Source organism: Lepisma saccharinum, chromosome 20 (assembly GCF_977018435.1).
Source record: "Lepisma saccharinum chromosome 20, izLepSacc3.1, whole genome shotgun sequence".
In the NCBI taxonomy this organism is placed as follows: Eukaryota; Metazoa; Arthropoda; class Insecta; order Zygentoma; family Lepismatidae; genus Lepisma; species Lepisma saccharinum.
The window spans coordinates 69,051,180-69,075,920 of record NC_139248.1 but is presented as its reverse complement, the minus strand read 5'-3'; the positions used below and the strand labels follow the sequence as shown (position 1 = coordinate 69,075,920).

Below are 24,741 nucleotides of genomic sequence, written 5' to 3'. Positions count from 1 at the left end.
GGCTTATAATTAATAATCACTTGGTATTAGAATTCATCTTCGTGGATATTGATGTACAGGAATTCTGTTTATTTGTCCCGGATTTATATTTAAATTTCCAATCCCATTTCTGCGGCGATACAATTGTCTAAACATTTCCATTTGCATGTCTCGGAATTGAACCATTTGCATCGGATGTTGTTTCATGTGCATGACTTGAACAGGCATGTGCTGGACGTGAATAATTTTCATCGGACGCTGATGAACGAGCATCATTCCCATCCCCAGCCTTCGAATTTGAACCATCTTCATCTGATGATGCTTCACGCGTGTCATCTGCATGATCCCCATCGGTCGGATGAACAGCCCTCTCATCGGAATTGTCTTCATTTGGAGAAAGTTCATCAGCTGAGGTGGCAACAGTTGTCTTCTTTGACCCATCGGATGAAGTTGCTGCCTTGCTTGCAGCATGTACTGCTGAATTTGTTGGTTCAAAGCTGAAGTGGCCTCAGAAGGGATGCTTCTTGGTGATCGCTTGCGGACTACCTTGGGATGCATGATTTCATCAGTTGTATGGATACCATGTCTATTCTCTGCTGCAGCAAAACAATTATGTCAGGCTAATAAAAAAATAAGTATTCTAAATTCCACGTATCTACGGAAGTTTATTGTGAACTATACTCTGTTCCCAGAATCTGTGGAGCGAGGCTGTGCATAGCGGGAGAGATGGGGGGAAATCGAGTGGGCAGAGCAAACCATTGCATGCTGCTATAAGGCTGGTAACTGCAGTCAGTTCCCTTCCATGCAATCCTATTCCCTCTCATGTCGCTACTTGCACAGACACTTGTTTTCGTTTGCTTGCTCCAGAGATGACCAGGAAAGAGTATAGTTAATCTACACAATGTGAATCGTAAATGAAACTGTCTACCAGTCTGGAAATCCTGGAAAAGTCAGGGAAAAATCAGGTAAGTTTGCTGTGTTTCTGGAAAAATCAACTTCTTTTGTAGCAGTTTTGAATAAAGTATGTTTTTGAATAAATAAATAAATAAAAGGCAAGCAAGGAATAAAATATTTGGTTTGGACAAACTATACTTCAGTTTGTTATAATGGGTATCACGAGTGGTTAAAATAGAAATTGTGTAAATCGTATAATTGTATAAATAAACGCCTTAGGAAAAGGGGATCATATATTGAACTATTTTCATGTAGAAATCTACTACAGTAAGTGACTCTTGTAATGTACCACTTTCTTTGGGGTTGAGTTTGGCAGATATTCATATTAATAAATATATTATGAAATTCAGTACGTAAAAGCTCACCCCTTATAACCCTATCCGACAGTCAGTTTCCCTTCTAATTATTACGTTCAATGTGTGAAATGAATAGTCTATAAACTTGGTTAAGTATAGTCTAATTTAATAGAACCTTTACAAGTTAGTTTCATGGAAAAAAATTAGTAACTCGCTTAGTCTAAAAACTTGGTTAAATAGAATTCTAAGTGTAATGTTTAGATAAAATATAGTGACCTTCTTTCACATATGTTTAAATATATGAATTGCCGTAATGATATTAGTCTGGAAAATTTTAGTTATTGATCTGGAAAACCTGGAAATGTCAGGGAAATTTTGTATTCATGAAATTGTAGATACTCTGATCATATAATACTGTGTTCAGACATCACATAAATGTATCTGAACCAATATTCGTGTCATAATCAGCTAAGTGTGGACAAGGTTCCATTTCATCTTTCACCAAAACCTATAGAAATGATATGTACGTGATATGGACACACTCAAGTGAACACCACTCTGATCTGACAAACTGTTTCTTTCCCAACAGGCAAGCCAAGATTCATATATCTGAAAACCTGGGCCAACATCATGACTTAACTCCCCCTTTCCCCCCTCCCTATATATACATGTGTGTGTGTGGGGGGGGGGGGCGAGTTCTCTGGGTGTGTGACTCATTTGTCAACACTCAAAGGAAATATGGTGGAACATATCTTTCTTTTCATAAATATTCTGAGACATTAGGTTTTTGAATAACCCATGGCTCAATAGCCCTTGAAGGGCCTAGGCAGATCTCCTGACTTCCAGATTTCCTTCCACAATCCTGCCTAGAGGTGTAGAGATCTTCAACCTGTAATGGGGTGACATGTCGAATCCCCAGTCATTATAGGAGATTTCCGAGACCGGGTTACCCTACTCTCTCGTAGCTGCCCAATTGTCTCACAATGGTGGGTTTCCACTGGTCCTATACACAGGCCAAGAACCTGGAGACTGAACCCATGCCGTCCCGCAGTCTGAGTCCAAAGCACAGTGCCTTAGACCATGGAGGAAGACATTAGGTTTTTGAATATTTTTATTTAATTCTTAGTGATTCTGGCAGCCGTTAATGAATGGAGTGTAGCAGATCGTTGGTGTTAGATTCTAATGTCTTTAACTGCTGTATCAGGCAATGACCGTGCATGCAACCCATGTTTCCCACCAATGTTCTAAGCAAGTTTAAAGCATTGTATTTATTTTCGTTGGCTTGTCTTGATATCTCTTTCACACCACATCCCCCATTGTTCTGTTTGTGATTGTTGATAGTCTTTTACTATTATTTTAAGATGGGCTTGTGAAAAAATATGTAATAGTTGCTTTTCTGCACTTTCATGTGTAAATAAGACTAAAGGATTTCACAATGGTCGCCTATGGCCTAATCTCACAATGTCACCATGTTTTAAAGGAAAAATGGTGCTGGAAAAGATTTTTGAGACATTTTCGAAAAGAATTGTATGAAATTTCAGGCAAAAACCAAGTATTGGGAAATAATTTTAAAAAATAATTATTAATAACAACTAGTTTGAATCAGTTTCCAAATTCAAGTACTAAGGAGTAATTTTAATAAATGAAAATGATATTAAAGACGAAATAAAAAGCAGACTTAATTCAGGAAATGCGTGTTACTTTTCTCTTCATAAACATTTATCTTCTCGTATAATATCTAAGAAACTAAAAGTTAAAATATACAAAACAGTAATTTTGCCTGTCATATTATATGGATGCGAAACTTGGTCCCTTACATTAAAAGAGGAAAATAAATTAAGAGTATTTGAAAATAAAATCCTTAGAAAAATATTTAGGCCTAAAGGGATGAGGAGACAGGTGAGTGGAGAAGGTTACATAATTTAGAACTGCATAATATGTATTCATGTCCAGATATTATTAGAAAAATTAAATCAAGAAGACTTAGGTGGGCAGGAATGGGAGAGGAAAGAGGAGTTCACAGGATTCTTGTTGGGAAACCTGATGGCCTTCCTACAGGTCTTTTACCAAGACAAAGATGGGGGGATAACGTTGAGATGGGCCTAAAGGAAATCGGTAAGGATGGAAAAGACTGGATTGATCTTGTCCAGGATAGGGACAGATGGAAGGCTTGTGGTGCTATAGTCGTAAACCTTCGGGTGTAAGAAGGCTATAGAAATAGTTAGTATGAAATTTCAGACTTGCTTTGCTGTTGTGACATGGTGAATAAATTTTAATGTTGGATATGTTTATTATTCTCAACTATAGAGAGTGTTTCGAATCATCAAGGGTGTGCAGATTTGATTTATCATAATACTGCAGTGCAGGGGATCCTTGGTCAAGTTTGGGAATAGGTGGATAGGAGGATGCTTACACAAATTATCCTAGCTGGAGGAATATCTTAGGCAAATTTTCTTAACTGTGGGGATAGCATGAAGATTGATTACCAGCTTTCAAGAGCTAACTTCACTCTCATTTTCAGGGATATTAGATCTCGAAAGTTCACAAAACTTTACAGAACTCACCTGATCCATAACCTGGTGTCTTTACTGTCTGACAATGGCCATTGCATGGTTTCAAGATAAAAGCATGAGAGGAAAATCAGTGTTTACTCAACAAAACTGCTCTACAAGATAAGAGACCAACTAATGTAATCTACAAGAGTAATTGCCCTACTGCACATAACTATCCATTATTATTCATATGCAAGCACTTAAAGGAAGCTGCACTAGCTCAGTTAGTAGAGCATCTGACTGCGACATGGGAGATCTGGGTTTGATTCCAGGGGTGGGTGATGTAAGGTCAGAATTTTTCTGGCTTGTCCCTGCATAAAGCAGCTCTGGGGCTCACCAGCCTCAAATCAATGGGTACCTGGGAGCACCCCTGGGGAGTAAAGGCAGCCGGGTGTGATGCTCATCACATCACAACTATGGCCGAAATCAAGAATATGTGGAACTCTACCTAGCTCAAGGGTGTCTTTACCTTACCTTAAAAAATAAAAGCAACTAAAAGATTATTGTACTTCCCCATCTCAACCAAAGGAGAGGGGTTGACACATGCATTTCTGCTCTGTCAAATCACAAGCATTATTTTTTCCATTGTCTGTGTACTTGGAAGTAACTACTAACCCATAATATCTTTAGAACATTATGCAGGGCACACAAAAAACATGAGATCTCAGAATGCTTTGTGGAATTCTAAGATCACTTTGAACTTAATTCAACTTACAATGTAGTATAGTAGAGTGAGATATGCGAGAAACTGCACCTCCTGAAATTCAAAGTAAACGTACAACAACAAAATTGATGAAAAAGGATAAAATATAGACTGCTAAGGCAGGTGTTATAAGTCTTACAAACCTATCGGCAATGAATTTGTTGTGCTGTACATTATTTTCATGTCATGCAAACATGCAGTATGTGCTTAAATGGTTTGGAAAAGTGCCACAACTTTCTAGACAAATGCAATATTTACACTATTTCCATATTGTACTTGTACAGTCATGGAAAAAAGTACTACTTCCCCATATATCCGTAATACCAGTAGTGTTGTAGGGGAAGTATTTCTTTCCATGACTATACATGCTAACCAAGAGTTCAATGAAAAACATGTCTTCTAATTAAATAGTTATTAACTACATTAAGCAATAAATGCTAGTGTGTTCCATTGAAGTATATATATCATTACAACTAATCAGAAATAGACTACAGAATTCTTAATAATTGGGTTATGTACATAGAACTTGTCATTTCAACATAACAGGCATTATATTTGTGTAATGCACCAGTTGACCAAGGCAGAAGATGTATATATCATTACAACTAATCAGAAATAGACTACATAATTATTAATAAATGGGTTATGTACATATAACTTATCATTTCAACATAACAGGCATTATATTTGTGTAATGCACCAGTTGACCAAGGCAGAAGATGTATGAAGTCATGAGTAAAAGGATTCGGTGTTTACACAAAGTTATATTCCGTATTCCCAGAAAGCAACATTTCTCCTTGATCTTAAGAAACTACATTGTTAAAAATTTTCCTCTTTCTTTGATTTGAAACCTCAGTTCCTTTTATTCCTAGATAAACTTGGAAAGAGAACTGAACAAAAGAATTGTTGAATCAACACTAAATATTTCTTGCTTTGTCTAGAAATGACTTTCAAACATGTATCAAACTAAAACATTGTTAAATACAGTATCTGTTTTACCACATTGTCTTTGGGCTAAATAAAAAAGTATACTGTGTTCTACATACCTAGGTAGAAGTTTATGGTTGTCAGCTTAATGATTTCCATCTATTTTTATGTTGTAATCCAATAATACCAACATGATAAATTATGAATACCACTTCAGTTATTGCTTTTATTAACTATTTTCTTGTTAAATGAAATAGTGCTGTTAGTTCCAAATTTAAAATTATAAAGAAATCATTATTTATAATTTATAATTCATAGTTATTTAAATGACCTAATAAGGTATATTGTGAAGGAAATAAATAAATTATTACTTGAAGTGAAATGTGTAGAAGTGTATGTTAAGTTAAAATATTGACTCCAATATTTATATCGTTATATTTATTTTTAAAAATAAAACTCATGCAGTTTTATGAAAACTATATAAAATGGAGTAAATTATGAAAATATCTGTATTATTTCTTACCTCTGGATATTGTTATAGGTTTCCAACGAAGCATGCGGTTTGGCGTGTCAGTTAGGTGTCCATATGAAATTGATATCAGTGGCGAAGGCCATAACTTCTTTGCTTGTGATGAACTTGGGGTTGAAGTGCTTAGTCCTGTAGTTGACTTCGATGAGTGGGGCATCAGTGACACATTGTCTGGCCTTGTCACAGGAACTGTCACTGTAGGCGTTACTTTATCAGACATTGCTACAAGTACCTCATCGGAATCTTCTAAATGAATGTTCACTTTTTCTTGCTGTTGAGTCCTCTGTCTTGTAGATATTCTTTGTGCTGGAGTCCTCTTGTTGGATGACAAATGTTGAGATTTGAATGAAATATCTGCTCCTTTTCCTGCTTCCTTCCCTATTAAGCTTTGAACCTTTCTCGATGCTGGACGTAGGCGTCGTCCAAAGTCCCAGTGTGATGAAGAGGAGCTTAACCTTTGCGATGTTTTCGTCCTACCGTTATCGGCTTTTTTCCCATTGCTTTGCTGTAATGGGTCTCTTTCCATAAAGTTGACTGTGCTGACATCGTTCTTAACATAGCGTTCATCTGAAAGAGCTTGGTGCTGTGGAAGAGTATGAGTGTAGCCTTCATATGTACTGTCCACTATCTTCAGAGCTTTTTTCATCAAGGGTTTAGCTTCAAAATTTCTGAGTTTAGTGTATTTTTTGTGAAAATCGTTCCTTTGCTTTGTTGCAGGCAAATCACTTTTCGTCTTTGGATCATCACTGAGAAAAAGGGCTAAGTTTCTGTAATTGCCTTTGTGTGGCCTGCTTATTGCATTGTTCACATGCAGTGTGTACTTTGTTCTTGCTTTGTCTGTGTATGTACTTGGCTTTCTTAAGAGTTTGTGGCTAAGAAGTGACCTACTGAATAAGTCGAAATAGTCGAGAAGTGCATCCACCAACTCTGGTTTCTTTGTCTTTGTCCTGGTTGTACTCTCTCCTTGTTCGTAGCTTTTTCTTGGAATTATTGAATTAGCCTCTGCCATCAACTCTTGTTCTGTTGTAGTATTTGAAGTCTTGTCTTTCCTTGTTGAGGTTGATTTGCTAGACGACACTTTGTCAGTGACATGGTTCTTCCTTAATTTTTGAAGTATTTGTTTCTTCCTGTTATGAATTCTAGATTTAAGATCCTTTTCATTAGGTTTATAAGCTGTTTGACCAGAAGAATAATTCCGTTCTCCAGTTTCATCACTAGTAGAAGTATTTTGCCTCATAGCAATTGTAGTTCTTGAAACTTTTGGAGCTTTCTTTGTCTTGATTCTTTGTCTTAAAAGAGTTGCTGTGGAAATTTGTTTTCCCTGTTTCGGCTTCATCTTTTCTGGCGATAAGGTAGTGGTCTGTTGAGATTCAGTTTTCTTTCTGGTGGAAACAATAGAAATCTTTTTCTTTGTTGCAGCCGATTCATGAGATCTAAACATTTCCTTTGTTGAAATGGGTGCCTCATCTGACACAGCTTCTCTCTTCATTAACCTGGAATGGTTTTGAATTTCGGTAGAGAAATGAACCGGTTCTGTCGGTAAAGCTTGTGTGCTTTCTTCTGGAATTTTAATAACGTTTAAATAGTATGGATTTGTTGCAGCAGCAGGATGGTTATCGTCATGCATAACTGCTAGTTCTACGGATTTTATTATCTCTATATCAGATGCGGAAACAATACTATCAGTCTTGTCACCTTGGATTGTACTTGATGCAGCATTATCAGATAAGACTTGAGAAAATATCCCCTGCGTGTACTGTGCTGAAAGATCATTTTGGTTTCGTGATGCATTGTAAGGGATGTAAACTGCTACAATGGCCTTTTTCTGTGGAAACTGTTCGAAATCATTACTCACTAAGTTACTAGGTACAGAAGGCGAGAAGTATTGATCTGTAGTTGCAGCATTGTATTGACTGAAGTAGTTTGAACTCTCCTGTCCACTTGGTGAATAAGTCCATATAATAGTGGGATTTTGTTTATTTGTTTCAGAGTTAGAACCGTGTATTTGTGGACCATTCTTCCAATCAATCTCCATTCCATGCATCAGTTCCCATTGCATTAGGCAAAATGCTAGCATTGCAAATAGCTGAACCTGAAATGATAAAAAATGTTTCTGAATATACTAAATCATGATTAGTAGCAAATTGCAGGGTTTTGGAGATTGTGGAATTAAAAAATAATGATGCTTTTTGGAAAAGAGTATTAATTGTTCGTTTTTCAGTATGGCATCTTTCAATATTTTACAGTTTCTATTTGCCTATTACAACCAAAACATGAACAAAATATTTTTCTTTGAAAGAGCCATGTTAATGTTTAAGAACATTACTATGTGCACTATTTTTTTAAAATGGTAGATTGTTCTCATATTTTTAAATAGATCATGATAATATAAATGTATTCCTGCAAATCTGTGCAAAAGAGATCCATTTATTTAATTGTCTGCTGTTTTCTTTCTCAGTTTTCATGTCCCCCAACAGGACACTGTAGTTTATCATTTTTACTTTATTTTTATTCTTTCCACATTGCATCAATAAACTAACATCATGAAATACGATTTTTAGTGAATGAAATTGGGACGAAGGCAATTGAAGTTTATATACTCTTCAGTACAGTGGCGTACGCAAGGGGGGGGGGTTACCGGGTTTAAACCCCCCCCCCTTGAGCTCTTGAAATATTATGGAAAATGCTGTAGAAAAAATTAAAAATGGCTAATTTATCACAGTCAAAGATCTGCGACAGTAATAATAATAATAATAATAATAATAATAATAATTTGGATTATTATTCCCATGCAGCATGAAGAAAAACACAACATTCCAAACACAATCTAAGCGGCCGCAAAGTTCAATTTTGCAATTTTCTTTTGCAAAAAGTCGCGCAGTGATTCTTGCGAGAATTGTGAAAATTCCTTGCTTCGTCCTTATTGCAAACGTTCTTCCCGGTACTGATTTCACATCCCCTTGTGAACTCTCAAGTGATGCTGAGTCTACATCCACATCATTAAATAATGTCGAAGAAGTCTTTTGTGAATCACCTAGAAGGGATAAATGTGTTGGAATGTCTATAAACTTACTTTACAACGAAAACATAGACTCAGTGGAATTTAGCAACATGTATTCTCGCGCTTCATCATCACCCTGGGTGAGTTCCATAGGTAAAGGTAATGTAAATTCCCCCGTGTATATAGCACCGTGCCATGAAGTCACACATAGTGGTGTGGTGGGCCCCAAAGATTCTTGATCTCGAACTATTTTGCAGGTGATGTGATCAGCACCATGCTCCGGCAGCCTTCATCCCCCAAGGTTGCTCTCAGATACCCATAGGCTGGGTGCGGAGACAAGGCTGGATAAATTCCAACCAATTCCGGGAATCGAACCCGGATATCCCACGAAGTTGTCAGACTAGACCAGCGCGGCTCCTTGAATGAGTTTCATATTTCGATTATTTCAATAAATTTAATATATTTGCTTGTTTTTATAGATTTTCTTCACACTTAAAATGTCTCACTTATCATATACAAATAACCGTTGACTAGACAATTATTTTGAAACAAAAGAATTGTAATTTTGTTCTATTTCTTTCATAAATAGCAGCTGCATTAGTAGTAATTAAACTAATTAATTAATTATAAGAATTATTAATTAATTTATTATTATTATTAATTAATTAAAGTATAATAAAACAATGGTAATGTGAATTTGTAGAAAGTTTTCGAGATAACATCCCCCTTGATGAAATCCTGCGTACGCTACTGCTTCAGTACAACTGAATATTAATAAGTAGATTTACTAAGAATTAAAGAATGTTAAAAGAGTAAGCAGTGGTTTAGTTGGAAGGGTGTCTGACTGCCTCATAGGAGGCCTGGGTTCGATTTTCAGGTTGGATGATCTAAGGTCGAATTTTTTTTGGCCTTGTCCCCACATGAAGCAGCTCTGGGCTCACCCAGCCTCAAATCAATGGGTACCTGGGGTCAGCCCTGGAGGATAAAGGGATGAAGGTCACATCACCTCCAAACTGGCTGAGATCAAGAAAATATGGGTCCCACTCCCACAATCTCCTAAATATGCCTTCATGGTATGGTGCTATATGAATTGGGAACTTTACCTTACCTCATCAAAAGATTAAGAATATGGGTATAACAGGAAAGGGACATGGCCTCTTTATTTTCATATATTTAATGTGTTTTTTTGTCAGCTAATAGAGATATGTAAACTCCATGAACCATGCTGAGTGTGACTCTGACAGTAACAAGCACAATCAATATTACATTAATTTTTCATTAATTTTCTAAACTTCCCAATTTTTCAATTTGAGATTAATTATACACTGATCAACAAGATTTTGCTTATCATTGTTTTGTGATGAATTCTTATAGATTTTGACCCACTAAACACGAATCCGGCAACGATTTTGTTGAAATATCAACATTTAGAAAGATATTAGCATATTTTGTTCTCTCGAACTGCTGGCTTAGCCACAGCAATATGGGTGTATTTACTCTTACAGTCAGTAGATGGAAGGTGTAAAGGTTCGAAACTCTCCCTTCATGTCTACTCTGTCTGTGTGGTTTATCTATTTTTTTAATTTTTTTTTGTGTGTGTGTTTTTATCGGTGCATAGTAAATTTGAAGATTACAAGCGCTCACCTGAATTCCTACTTTGGCCTTATGGTTGTGTGTTTCAAGGTTGTTTTTTTCGCCACCATGTCTACTACTTCAGTCTGGGTGTGTGTTAATCTGCGTTGAGTTTATTTGCTTTGTTATGGAACAACATGTCAGCAGTTCGGAAGTGCAAATTACATGCAGACTTGTTCTGTTATGTATGTGGATACTATATTGGGCCCAAGCAAGTCAAACATGTCATTGTACCAGGGACAAAATTTTGTGAAGCCTATAAAGCGTACTTTGGAATGGCTGTTGGTGATCTGGACAAACCATGGGCTCCACATGTTACGTGTGGTAACAGCAGGTTGACGATGGATCGACCTGCCACATTTCAAGAGAGGGAAGAACAGGCGTCAGCTACAATACCTTGACATACCATCCTCCCGAGCACCTGTTCCCGACAGTGAAGATCTTCCTATACCATCGCCTCCAATCCAAACCACGTTTGCGGAAGAAGGTAGTGATTTGGAGAGTTCTGGTGACCATGCTACTGACAATGAGGATAGCAAGAAACCTCATTTACTGAACCAGAAAGAGCTAAGATGACCTTATTCGAGACCTGAATTTACCAAAAAATAAGTCTGAACTTTTAGCTTCACGGCTGAAGGAGTGGAACTTACTACTTCCTTCCTGTAGAATAACAAAATTCAGAAAGAGACACCAGGTGTTTTCATGTTTTTTTTTTCTGTGGAAGAGTCGCTGTTCTACTGTTCTGATATAAGTGGTCTCTTTAGTGCAATTGGCTTTCAGTACGAACCAAAACAATGGCGTTTATTCATGTACAGCTCAAAAAGTAGTCTGAAGGTAGTTCTTTTACACAATGGCAACCTGTATTCTTCAATTCCAGTCGCATACTCCATCCACTTGAAGGAAAGTTACTCAAGTGTGAAGTTGATGTTGGAGAAAATCCAATATGATTAACACCAGTGGGACATGGCCTATGTGGTGATTTCAAAATAATTGGTTTTCTTCTTGGGTTACAAAGTGGGTATACAAAGTATTCTTGACTTACAAGTGCCCAGAGAGAACACTGCACATTAAACGGAGGTTGGCAAAACAATTTGTGACAGCATTGGATTGTGAGTCAGCTGCTCTACAGTACATAAGAAAAGGTTCCTAATCTGTCAGAGGCAAAAATTGTGGGTGGCATTTTTACAGGACCACAGATTTGTTTCATGCTAAATACTAATGAACTTAAACAAAATATGACCGAGCGGGAAAGAAATGCTTGGAAGGCCTTCCACAACTTGGAGAAGGGATTTCTTGTCCACAACAGAAGTGAAGCTCTTGACGATCAAGTTAAGACACTAATTGATAGATATGGAGCACTGAGCTGTAGAATGTCTGTAAAATTACACATGCTTCATTCGCATCTTGATTTCATTTGGGAGAGATAAGCGAATAACACGGCGAACACTTTCAAAAGGACATTCAATTCATGGAAGGCAGAGATACCAGGGAAGATGGGACTGTGCCATGATGGGTGATTACATTTGGGGATTAGTTCGTGAGGAAGGGAATGGAGTGTTTCCCAAAAAAGACAACGAACAACAAATATTCACTCTTGAGCATGTTGTTACATAAGATGAACTAAATTAAGGGACTGATGTGTAATATTAAAGTATTCTGTATATTTCATTGTATTGCCTTATCTATTTTGCATTGTTATACTGTTCATTATATATGCAATTTACTGGGTACTGACTGTACTGTGTTTGTAATTTTATGTTTTTCTACATAATACATATGACATATAGGCAACACGTTGCACTTTGAATAAAAAATAATAAACAACCCATATTATCCGAAAAACTGACATTACAGCAAAAACAATGTCATATTCATGTTCACCAGGTCCAAATTATGAAAATAAGACTGAAAAATATACATAAGCAGAAAGTTCATGAACATTTGTACAACCTTGGTGACAATGAAGTTCGACCAGAAAGGAATACGTGATTAAATGCACAGAGGCATAGGCGGTGGAATGGGTGACCCGCGGAAGTGACGCATGTGTGTAAGAGGAGGCGTGTGAGCAGGCAAGAATCGTGATGCCAGCATGTTGCACCCAAGGTCACGTAAAGAACGAAAACGGGGAACTATACGCGTGACATTGAACTTCGACCAGGCACCAGACCCATACGGTAAATTCCAGATAGTGGCGCATTCGACGGAAGCGTGACGTCACGGACACGATAAGGGAGTCTGCCGTATATAAGCACGTGCTGTGCACTGAGGAACTGCAGTGCATCATCACCATGGCCAGGGGCAAACCTATTGACAACACCGTGAGGAGAAGAGTGGTGGAGTTGCAACGGGATGGACTCAGTGAATGGGAAATAGGGCGCCAACTGAACTTACCCAAGTCAACCGTCCACTGCATTATCAAACACCACCAAAATACGGGTACTACAGAGCCAGGTAAGACCCCCGATCGAAAACGCCTGCTGAGCGTGCGTGACCTACGGATATTTAGGCGCTATATCCAGACCAACAATCATGTTTCTGTGGCCGAATTACGACTGTGGACTCGAGAACGCTTTCACATTGAAGTGTCAACCAGAATCATTCGCCGTTACCTACAGCGATGCGGTTACCGAGTGTACAAGGCGAAACGTAAACCCTTCCTTTCCATGTTGAACAAAAGGCAATCAACTACGGTCAGCACGAATGTACCGGGGATGGACATTTCGGCAGTGGAACAGGGTTTTGTGGACGGACGAATCCATTTTCAATGTTGTGTACGGGAAAATACGGAAAACAGTCATTTGTCGGAAGGAGGAACAGAATGAAGCAAAATGTTATGCACGTCGGGTACAGAAACCTGCGTCAGTGATGGTATGGGGATGCATGACGGCATCTGGGGTTGGCCCACTACACGTCTGTGAGGGCATTGTGAATGCACATGCCTATACACGCATACTGGAGCGGCATCTTCCCACAGTGCGAAGGCACCTGTTCCACAGGCGGCGTCTCATCTTTCAACACGACAATGCCAGGCCTCATACAGCGTGGCTGACAAGAGAATGGTTGACTCGCCATCACGTGCGAACTCTGCCATGGCCACCATCGAGTCCCGACCTCTCGCCCATTGAGAATGTGTGGCGTGTTCTTAAGCGACGTTTGCAACAGAGGGGACCCACGACAGTGGCTGCTCTTATCGCCTGCCTGCAGGAGGAATGGCACCGCATCGATGTGGAATACCTTGAACGACTCATCCGCAGCATGCCCCGACACATTGCCACAGTTATTCGCCGACGGGGCAGCATCACACCATGGTAAACAGGATCCCGTCTAACAGTGGTCGAACTTCAATGTCACGTGTAGATGGACGAAAATGTTTTATTTTGTGTGGACACCATACATTGCTGCGTTGCAGCGGAAATTTATGTTTTCCTTTGTTCCATGTAGCCTGCTGAATAAAATATGTTCAGCATATGCATGTGTTCTCCTTCTTTCACAACGCACTCCTATATTTGTGACTGGTCGAACTTCATTGTCACTAAGGTTGTAGACCAGTGTTATGTATTTGATATTTGCAATGTGAGATTCTAGAATTAAATGAAAACTGTCAACAAGTCAGAAGCTACCCACTCGAACATCATCACTACAAACCATCCCTGCTTAAGTGCATAGGATGTAAAAAACAGTGCTTGAAGTGAAGGGGGATCTAGGGTGGATATTATCTCTCCAGCAAGGAAGAATTGTGCACCAAGCTAGCACCAAGGGTCAAGCAAACATTTCACACCACCTAAGAATTGCCACTTCGAGCACTGTGTAAGAACTAAAATCATTGAAAATAGTAGTGTACCATTTATGTCCACATATCTTTAAACTTGACTGCACATCGAGTACTCAACTCACATTTCACCTCTAACCTACGTTTATCTTCCTAACCATTTTTCTAGAGTGTGATTTTCGATATGGGACAAATGATGAAGATGGTGCTATTTAAATGCACCAGCTGTAGAGACTGGTGCAAAATGATAAACATTCTTTATTTCTGCTGGCGAGGTTCAGCCCAGGCCAGTGGGCAGAATTTAATTTGGGGGGGGGGGTCATCCCTTATCAGCAGCTGCCAGAACATGTCAAAATGTGATGGGAAGATTTTGTGATATTGATGAATATGGTGAGAGACTTTCTTGTATGGGCCACGTACAGGCCCGTAGCTAGGATTGATCTCCAGGGGGGGCTCATGGGTTATCAGGGGAACCTTTGTAAACCAAGTCCATTTTTAAAAACTTAACAGTATTAAATGAAGATGTGTGGGGGGGTGGGTCATTAACTTGTATAAAATTTATAAATATCATACAGATACTACATTTTTCTCCATCTTTTAAACCATGTCTTGAAGTGTTAATTGATTGATACTGAAATCATCCCTTACAGTAGAGGTTCCCAAACTTTTTCGTTTCACGGTGCCCCAAGTGTTTCAAGATTTTCCACAGCGCCTTAGTCAGAATGTGGGGCTATCTTGCACTTGCAATGCCGAATTAGTGTGGTTAGGTGGCTTGCCTTAGTTAAAAAGTATACACATATTTCAAATTCAAAAACATTTTACATGTAAAAAGTACTACTAAATAAGCAAATATTTGGAACAATATAATCATTTCAGTGAAAATAATGTAACATTTCACGATGTCCCTAAAACCCAGCTACGGCGAATCAGGGTGCCGTGATGCACACTTTGTGAACCACTGCACACTCAATCACACACCAAAAAAACCCACAATATTCAATCATATTGCCTACAGTACATCCCACCCCCAGCCAAAGCAATGACACACCCCTTCGTTCCCAAAACTTAGGAGCTGTTGACCATTGATGCAGATGCGAAGGGAATTTGCATGATGACATCCAAGTCACAGATTTCTGTCTAAATGGGACGTCACAACAGGGACAGTGAAGATACAGATAAAGAAGCCCCCTATGAAAGAACTACAAAGTCTAGATAATCTTCTAAATATTTGCAGCTACTTAGACTTCTGCTCAATAGCGTGACACACGTTCTGCGCCTCCCCGCAACTTACAGTTGTGTGCCCCTACGATTTTTTTTAAAAAAAACTTTCTCTTCTAAAATATTAATTCACTTATAATAAGTATTTACAAATATGAAAATACATACATGTAATTTGAATCTATTTAAAAACTGGTACGAAAGGATTTACAGAACAAAATGCACTGTTACTACAAAAATTACAATATTGTTAAATGCCCATTAGGCCACCAGTCGTTTGCGTTTTTTGATGGAAGCATATTCTTGTGCAGGTTTCGTCAAGTCCAGTTTTCAAGCACGATCGCTTTCAAGACTTAGCAGCGTTCTTCTTATAATTTTAGTTGATTCTACATTCCAAAATGAAACAATTTCTGTAGCTATAGTGCAAGATCTTGTTCATATTTCTCCAATAAATTTGTAGCAGATTCCCCTACAACAATTACGAAGAAAACTTAACAACAACGCAATTTCACCACACCTTGCTAAAACGCGGGCGGTAAGTAAGGGTGGGGAAGGGTGAAAACGTTTCCAGCACATTCCCTTGCCTGTTGTCTACCCTTCGGCGACATATAGGACTAGAGTGCGCGTCAAATCTCCTGCATATGGCGATAGGCAATAGCAGCGCACTGCAGCGGTGCCATGTCGAAATCTAACACGGAAAAAAGACAGCGCTCGTGGTTCAGCGAAACGCATTGTCAAGGAGAGCACGGCAACGCTGCACGTCTGTGATTCGCTGATGCTGTTCAGCCGTTCAAGGCCATGTGCAGGAGATTTGACGCGCACTCTAGAACTATTCAGTTAATGAAGGTTTTCTTCTAACCTGGAAATTCACTTTCTACATTTCTAGTGATTAATATTTTCTGTTTTCAGCTTTAGGGGCATAAAACTATAATGTGTTCGGTTGAAAATATATTTTAACGCCGAAAGGAAAACTTTTGTGAACTATCGGCGTTTCTTAATTTTACTGCGCCCCCCCCCCCCCCCCCCGCGCCGCGGGGTTTGCGGGAGTGTTATTTACGCCACTGCTTCTGCTCATAAACAAGATGAGCGAATGTAATAGCTGCTGTTCATGTACTGTGGATTTATCCTTAAAGTTGTGAACTGTTTACATTTTCACTCTTCACTGCAAACAAATGATACAAAATAGTTTTACCTAATGTCAAGGGAGGCCGATGGCAGGTTCAGGAGGAGCTCAGCCCCTGCCTGGCCACGTAATGACAATAACAAAATACATTTTATTTGAAGAGGTGGCCCACCAAATCTTTGACAATCATTCAGTGGCCCACCTAAGTCTGGCACCACTGTTGCTGCACTCTGATGAGTTCTGGAATGTTTTGGCTTTAGTGCTTATTCCAGGATGGAGTATCACTTGCACGTTTAACTTGTTTCACAGTTAATTATTTCCAATTTCTCTCTGGACTGATCATCATTTTGCGATTTTCATTTCGACCTTATTGCCGACGTCCATGGTGGAGTGATTAGCACAGGACGCTACAATGCCACCAGAATCCCATGTTCAAGTCCCTGCCTTGGCATCTGTGTTTTTTCAGACTGTCCCTTCATATCATCATGGCCTCCCCGATAGCGCAGTGGCAGCGTTGTTGCCTTGTAATCAAGGGGTCTCGGGTTCGATACCGGCACATGGCACAGTGGTTCGGATAATACTTTAAACTATAGGTCCAGTCCCAATCAGCCTTACTGTGCATAAAGTGGACTTAAAACAACAATTCAATCAATCAAATCATATCATCAGTCAATGTCGCGATTAGCCTAAAGTGGCACGAAAGCGACGTCAAATAATCTAATTCAAGCAATCAATCAATTTCCAGTTTATTTCGATTGGTTGTTATTTCGGTATAATTTGAGTTCTGTCTTTGCGGTTGTTCTTATCTTTAAAGAAATGTTGTTTTCATCATTAATCGAGGGTCCCGAGTTCGATACCCGGTGGAGGCACATAGTGGTTCGGATCCACTTTAAACTGTAGGTCCAGGCCCCATTAGCCTTACTGTGCATAAAGTGGACTTAAAGCACCAAATCAAACAAACAAACAAATACATCATCATTATCGTGTGGTAACGTTCTCTATTATTCGTTCCTTTCCTAATATTCAGAACGAATGCCTCTCTCTCTCTCTCTCTCTCTCTCTCTCTCTCTCTCTCTCTCTCTCTCTCTCTCTCTCTCTCGTTTTAACTCGTTAACATTTCATTTTTTTACAACTGTTAAATGAACATGGAATCGGAAAAAAATATATCACTTATCACCTTTTAAGTAAAACAGGATTTTACTAAACGCACACGAGCACAAAGGAAACTATCACAAAATCTGATTGATTTGGTTTATTCTAATTCTACTACGCTTTTCTGCCACTTTTGAATAATCACGATTATTAGGATGAGTGATGATATGATGAAATTGATGAAGGGAAACCCACAAAGAACATCCATGCACAGACCGGGAATTGAAGCCGGGACCCCTAGCGTGATGGCGTGCTGTGCTAAGCACTCCGCCGCGGAGGTTGACTATCGCAAAACTGGAGATCATTCGCGACGCTAATTCAATTCCGGTCCAGGAGAGAAAATCCGCAAGCGTAAATAGTTTCTGGACCGTAAAGAACCTTTTTATATAAAGTATTTAAATTCGGTCCAGGAACCCTTTTTCTGAATGAATTTAAATACTGTCCAGGAACATTTTTTCCGAATCAGTTTAAATAGGGTCCAAGTTCCGTATTGAAATGAAACAACACGCAACTTGGATCGAATACGGATCTGACGATAAACAATTATCCACTTGTGAGCATGAAACACTCATCCAGGTGCTGGCTGTCTCGAGAATCTAAGGTACAAGGGTGAAATGGGCGAAACGCGAACGCTGCAGTCACGTTGCCCCTCTCCTTGCAGCCCCATTCTCTCTCGCGCGCGTTCCTTCACTTGGTTGTAGCAGCACTGCCCGTCCCTGTTGTGATATCTGCTGGGAACACACCAGCCTCACGTTACCTCATGGACGGCTCCTAGGCTGCGGTTCCTGGATCGGATGCCAGAGCTACACGTGACGGGTTTGTTTGATCTCAATGTGACGCCACACTACACCGCGTTTGTTACAACCTGTCCCGGTTCCCGCGCTAGCTGATCGCTGACTTTTCTCCGTGCTGGGGAAAGTCAAAGCCAGGCAGCCAATTAAAATACGCAAAGTCGCAACAGCGTCTACATGAGCGCCTCTCTTCTGGCTTCCATTCGCTCCTCGCTGCCCAGCAGACGATTTTTTCCTTGTTTCTCATTGACACCGAAACTGTCGAGCGATCGCTAGCGCGGGAAACGGGACAGGTTCTAACAAACGCGGTATAGTGTGTCGTCACATTGAGATCAAACAATAAGTAATACAGTAAGTCTTCGACAAGGGAGTTTTTGAACCTGGCCCACGCGAGAACAACAGCGTTTTGATTTATTCTCTCCGCTACCTTTTCTACAACCGCAGTGTGACATTCAAATGTAAAACGTACTCGCGGACATTTTTAGAAGGCAACTTTTAATTGGTCAATCCTAGTCCAGGAATTGTAAATAAATTCAATTCCGGACTGGGAGCGAAAATCAGCAACCGTAAATGAGTTGTAGACAGTGTAGAACCTTTTCATATTTAAATCATTTCAATTCGGTCGAGGAACCTCTTTCCCGGATCAATTTAAATACGCTCCAGGAACATTTTTTCCGGATGAATTTCAATTCGGTCCAGGAACACTTTTTCCGGATGAATTTCAATTCGGTCCAGGAACCTTTTTCCAATGGACCGAATTTAAATTGTTCGAGAAAAAAGGTTCCGGTCCTGCAGCGGATCCCAACAGAACCCATTAGAATTTATGGGCTCCTGGACCTTAAACAACCCTGCTTTCATGTTGGAGAACGGCTACTTCATTTCTTTTCCACTTCTTTGCTGCTTGTTTGATCTTCCTCACTTGCATTTTGGTAAATGAAGTTAATAAAAAAATTAGCAGCGGAATAGTATTTCTCGGAAAAGATTAACAAACATATGCGTTTTGAACACAGAACAGGCAAACGAATTGGATAAACCAGCGGCGAGTCCATGCTTTTCGAAAATGGCGGGGGGGGGGGGGGTACGTATTTTTTTTTACTGGACGTTTCTTTTAGAAATTCTGGGCCAAAGAGGGGGGTGTTATAACCCCCACCAACCCACCTCTTGGGCACGCTACTAGGATAAATGTTGAACACATTGTGAAGCAGTTTGCTGATGTCAAAGCACGCAAGCGAAAGTTGTAATTTTCGCAACTAGTTTTCCACAGTAAGTTTTATTTATATCATTTCCAAAACCATTCAGTCAAATATAGTTGAAGTGAAGCATTTTCCTTGATTTGATTTATTATTTAGCGTCGCTTTTCTGCAACTTTTGGCTGATCGCGACGAGCGATGATATTTTGAAGTTTATGAAGGGAGACTCCCAAAGAGCAGTCATGCCTAGCCCGAATTCGAACCCGAAATTTTCCTTGATTCTAAATGCAATATCGTCCTTCGATTACTTCTGACAAACCACGAACCTTTAAAACGACTACATGAAGACGAGAGTGCAGAAAGGGAGAAAAGAAAGATAGAAATAAATAAAAGGAAGTTAGGAATAATAGGAGAATACAAACAGCGGTTTATACTGAATTTTCAATGTGGGTCATAATCATTGTAATAAGCATTTAATCTCATAATTCCCTCTTGTGTGTGTGAAGGCAAGTATACCACTTTATACATAGGAGAAACAGAAGGCGCACCTATAAGCTTATTTCAACATACAAAACGAAGAGATGTGTGTTTGTACACATTTCCATAGAATGAAATAATAGAAATATACGTCACACATAGGAAGAGGGAAACGGAGAAAAGAAAGAGTTAAAGAATCGTGAGATAAAAAGGGAAGAGAACAACAGAATGGAAGATACACAAAAAGAAAGATGAAAAGAAATAAAGAAGGCACACAGATCGAGAGAGGAAGACAAGGCGGCGGGCCAGAGAAAGAAGAGAAAAGAAGATAGCTAAAAAGACAGAGTAAGGAAGAAATAAGTGAAAAGAGGAGAGAACAAAAAATGACCAAGAACAAAGGGAGAGAGAGCACGAATAAAATAGATTCTAATAGTGATAGAGAAAGAAATGCAATCTCAAGGAAAAGAGTTACAGATATATGGGGGAAGGAAAGAAGAAGATAAGCTCACCGAAGTTGTAGTGCCAGCAAGAGAGAAAAACCACAATATCAGTTTTGGCTTCACTTTTCCACATTTGACAAAATGTGATACAGATCAGTGTGTTAAATCCTGACGAACAATATTGGCCTCAAAATATTCCGAGGTGTAAGTGTAAGAAGAATGCAAGACAAATATAACTATGAAATCTAGTTCATTTATATTAATGGAAAGCAAAAACTAAACATAAATATATACCTAAGCAAATTATTTCAACTACATATTTTGTAATTTATTGATATCTTTAGCCAGTTAGTAGAGGAATTAGTTTGCTACTTTATAAATACCTGATATCTATAAAAGTAACAAATTAATTTATTTACATGTATTTAATAATACCACCAGTCTTCAATGGTTTGGATTCGTGCCCTGTCACAGATTACTGCTCTGAATCACTTACCATGGTTAGTAATTGAAGGAGTACTTGACATATAGTCCGAGCGGGCTTCTATTCAAGTAATTTTGTCAAAAATGAAGATAGCACTGTATTTGTACGGTCCAAGATCACAAAACACTGATAAGCTTGCACTTCGCTAGGTCTTCCATTCCCGCACACAGGTGTCTCTCCCACAAACACTGGACAATCTCTGGAAGCTGTTACAGTTTCTACAGATGGAAAGATAACCTTTGTGACATTTTTTACTTCACTCTCTCTCTCCATCTTGAGAGGAAAGAAAATTATTTGGAAGTCGCATTAAGGTCTCGTAATCGTGTTCAAGGGAACAATGTATGCGTGCTGGGTTGACGTGAGGAGAGAGTGTGACATTATCCAACATGGTGTAAACAACGCCTTTTTTCTTCTGCTGCAGTGCGAGGGACCGTGAAAAGAGACAACAATCGTCCGCCGACTCTCACTTTACTTCCCTTGCACTACGCGTCAACAAGAAACGGCGAAATCGACTAGTTAAAAGCCTTACATTATGCGTTTGTTTGGTATTTAGTGTTTTTGTATCTGGTTTCTTCTCAACCCTTTGTTCTGTGGTCAGACAACAGAAGGAGACGTCAGAACGGCTTTATTTTCCGCAAGGTCGAAGGCCACGTGCCAAATAAAAATAAGTGTTTTTGCACTAGGCCCGTACCCTTATCAGCATCTAAATGCAAAAAAAAAGGGGGGGTGTAAAAGCACTCAAGGTGAATTTACTGTGGTTATATCTTTATTTATGTTATTCACAATAAAAATAACATTTAAATTAGATAGTAGGATTTCTGGGGGCTTCAGCCCCCTTAGCCCTCCCCCTAGCTATGTGCCTGATCTGAAGGTTATATTGATTACTCAGGCCCGTAGCCAGTATTTTATTTCGGGAGGGGCTCATCTCTTATCAGCAGCCGCCAGCCAGAGGTGAAAAGGGGGGGGAGGGGTAGAAGCTTTGACGATAAAATTCCCAGTAGGTTATATTACAACTTATTATACTAGATGTTTAATCCTGCAAAGGAAGTCAAATTAATTACCACTATACACTATTTAAATGAGATATTTATAGGATTTCGGGGGGCTTTAGTCGTTTGTCCCCCAGCCCTCCTGGCTACGTGCCTGTTATGAACGCTAAATTACCAGCTTGTAGTGCAATTAATTCCAATTAAGCAACTAATCTGATTTTCCTTCATCCATTGTTTTGACATACTTTAAAATATCCGAGATTACTGGAATTATGTTCTAAATAAATTAAACAATATAAATTCAATACAAAATCCAATGTAAAGTATACAAACAAGAATTATGATAGAGAATGTTGTTCGATATGATTAAAAAAGTTGTCATTTTGTTACGTAAGATAATGGTTTGATATTGAACACGCCCAGTTCTGTAATTAAATATAATGGAACGTCGCACCAGTGGCACATCAGAAGAGTACAGTATGTGTTTTTTGCATCACGTGTATCAATAATTAAATCAATAATAAACATACCATTATTTTTTTTTAAATCTGCGGCGACGTGGTACGAGGGTCACTATTTATATTTTGAGCCTAACAATGAAAAAACAGGAATTTGGCATTGAAAACTGCTTTATTGTTTTTCGAAGTATTCTCCTTTATGGTCAATACACTTTTGCATTCGTTCGAACCATTTGTCAAAGCAGTTTTTCCAATCTTCTTGAGACACCTCCATAATATGGTTTTTGAACGCATCAACGGCGTCTTCCGCCGACGAAAATCGTTGTCCACGCAATTTATTCTTGACATTCGGGAACAAGAAGAAGTCATTGGGTGCCAAATCAGGACTGTACGGTGGATGACCCATCAATTCGATTTTTTGACTGTTCATAAAGTCGGTTGTTAGACGAGATGTGTGACAGCTGGCATTGTCTTGATGAAGAATGATCCGACGGCGTTTGTTTGTTTTCCGTATTTGACCGAAGACCTCTGGCAAACAAATTGTTGTGTACCATTTAGAGTTGACCGTTCTACGTTCCTCTAAAGGCACAGTTGCTACATGACCAGTTTTCCCGAAAAAACAGGCGACCATTTGTTTCGATGTGCTTCGAGCGCGAACAACTTTTGTTGGATTGGGTTCATCTTGAAACACCCATACGGTCGACTGCTGTTTACGTTCCAGCTCATATGCATATATCCATGATTCGTCACCTGTTACAATCTTATATACGTCTTTTGAAGCACCACGATTGTATTTATTGAGCATTTGTTTGCACCAATTGACGCGAGCGTCTTTTTGAGTTTTTGTCAAATTGTGTGGGATCCAACGAGAACATACCTTTCTCACAGCTAAATGATCATGTAATATTTTATATATGCTGGTGGAACTAATGCCTATGGTTGCCTCAATCTCACAGTATGTCACATGACGATCTTGCAGTATTAGGTTTTGCACAGCATCAATGTTTTCTTGAACAACAACTGATTTTGGACGACCTTCGCGAATCTCGTCGGTGAGCGAATGGCGGCCACGATTAAATTCGTTATACCAGCGTTTCACAGTGGCAAAGGATGGGGCTTCATCGCCAAATGTGGAAGTAAGTTGATCGATGCACTCTTGTCGTGATAATCCACGTCGAAAATCGTAAAATATCATCGCACGAAAATGTTCACGAGTTAATTCCATTTTATTGTTGTCGCGCAATCTCCAAGGCAACATAAACAACACAAATCAAGCTATTGACAAAACATTTGAAGTACGTTATGGTCAATAATGCCAGACGATTCCGTGCAAACGTCAAATCGCGCCTAACTTCAATCAGTGTTGCCAAGGCTCAAAGTATAAATAGTGGCCCTCGTAGAGTTGGCTCTTTATAAAAATGTATTGGATAGTTATTCGTGCTTTTATCAGTTGAACCTTCTTTAGGAATGTCACTCTGGCGCAAGAAATAATTACTTTTAATCCAAACTTGCGTTAATTAATAAACTAATGTTGCAAGATCATATTTCAAAATGTTTATCTTTATCTTAGTTGGATTCATGGCTTTCTTAGACCATATTTGCTCCCCACCTCCTCCAAAAAATGCTGGCTCCTGAAATAGTTCAAGTTTTTTCTACCCCTAATAACAATATTGTGTTTTATTTAACTTTGTTAGTGTATTTTAAATATTGTGTGTATGTGTTTGTAATGTTTTGACTAATTTCGAGATGCTTCTTATTGCACATATAGTCCAACATGTTTACTACACCAATAGAAGGGGTTGGGCCCGTTAAACCCTCCCCTTACGGTCGTGCTTCCTCTGTTCCTCAATTCGTCTCTCTCTATTTCTAATTCTATCTCCCTCTCTATCCCTATGTGCGTAATTCTTGTCTCTAAAAAGTTCGCTTGGAGAGTGCTCCCTCTAGGGTTCATAACACTTAATGCAGTCCCGTAGCTAGATATTTTGGCGCCCTAGACAGGATTGTGGTTGCCCCCCCCCCCCCCACCATCCACCGCACTACCAAGCACCAAATGAGGAAACAGAGAGAAGCTCATTAA

The 24,741-nt window shown here is 39.2% G+C and overlaps 2 protein-coding genes across 2 annotated transcripts in view; one reads left to right on the top strand and one right to left on the bottom strand.

Annotated features, from left to right (window-relative positions):
* The window catches only part of LOC146003684 (uncharacterized), a 33,537-nt gene extending 12,728 nt beyond the window's left edge, over positions 1-20,809 (bottom strand). The window contains exons 1-2 of the mRNA XM_083142045.1: positions 20,803-20,809; positions 5,935-8,032 (exon numbers count right to left, since the gene is read on the bottom strand). Of these exons, the coding sequence (XP_082998171.1) occupies positions 5,935-8,017 (2,083 nt within the window). The 5' untranslated portion in view covers positions 8,018-8,032; positions 20,803-20,809. The remainder of the gene's footprint in view (positions 1-5,934; positions 8,033-20,802) is intronic.
* crok (crooked) overlaps positions 1-24,741 on the top strand; it is a 272,768-nt gene that overhangs the window by 63,269 nt on the left and 184,758 nt on the right. The gene's annotated exons all lie outside the window — the stretch shown is intronic.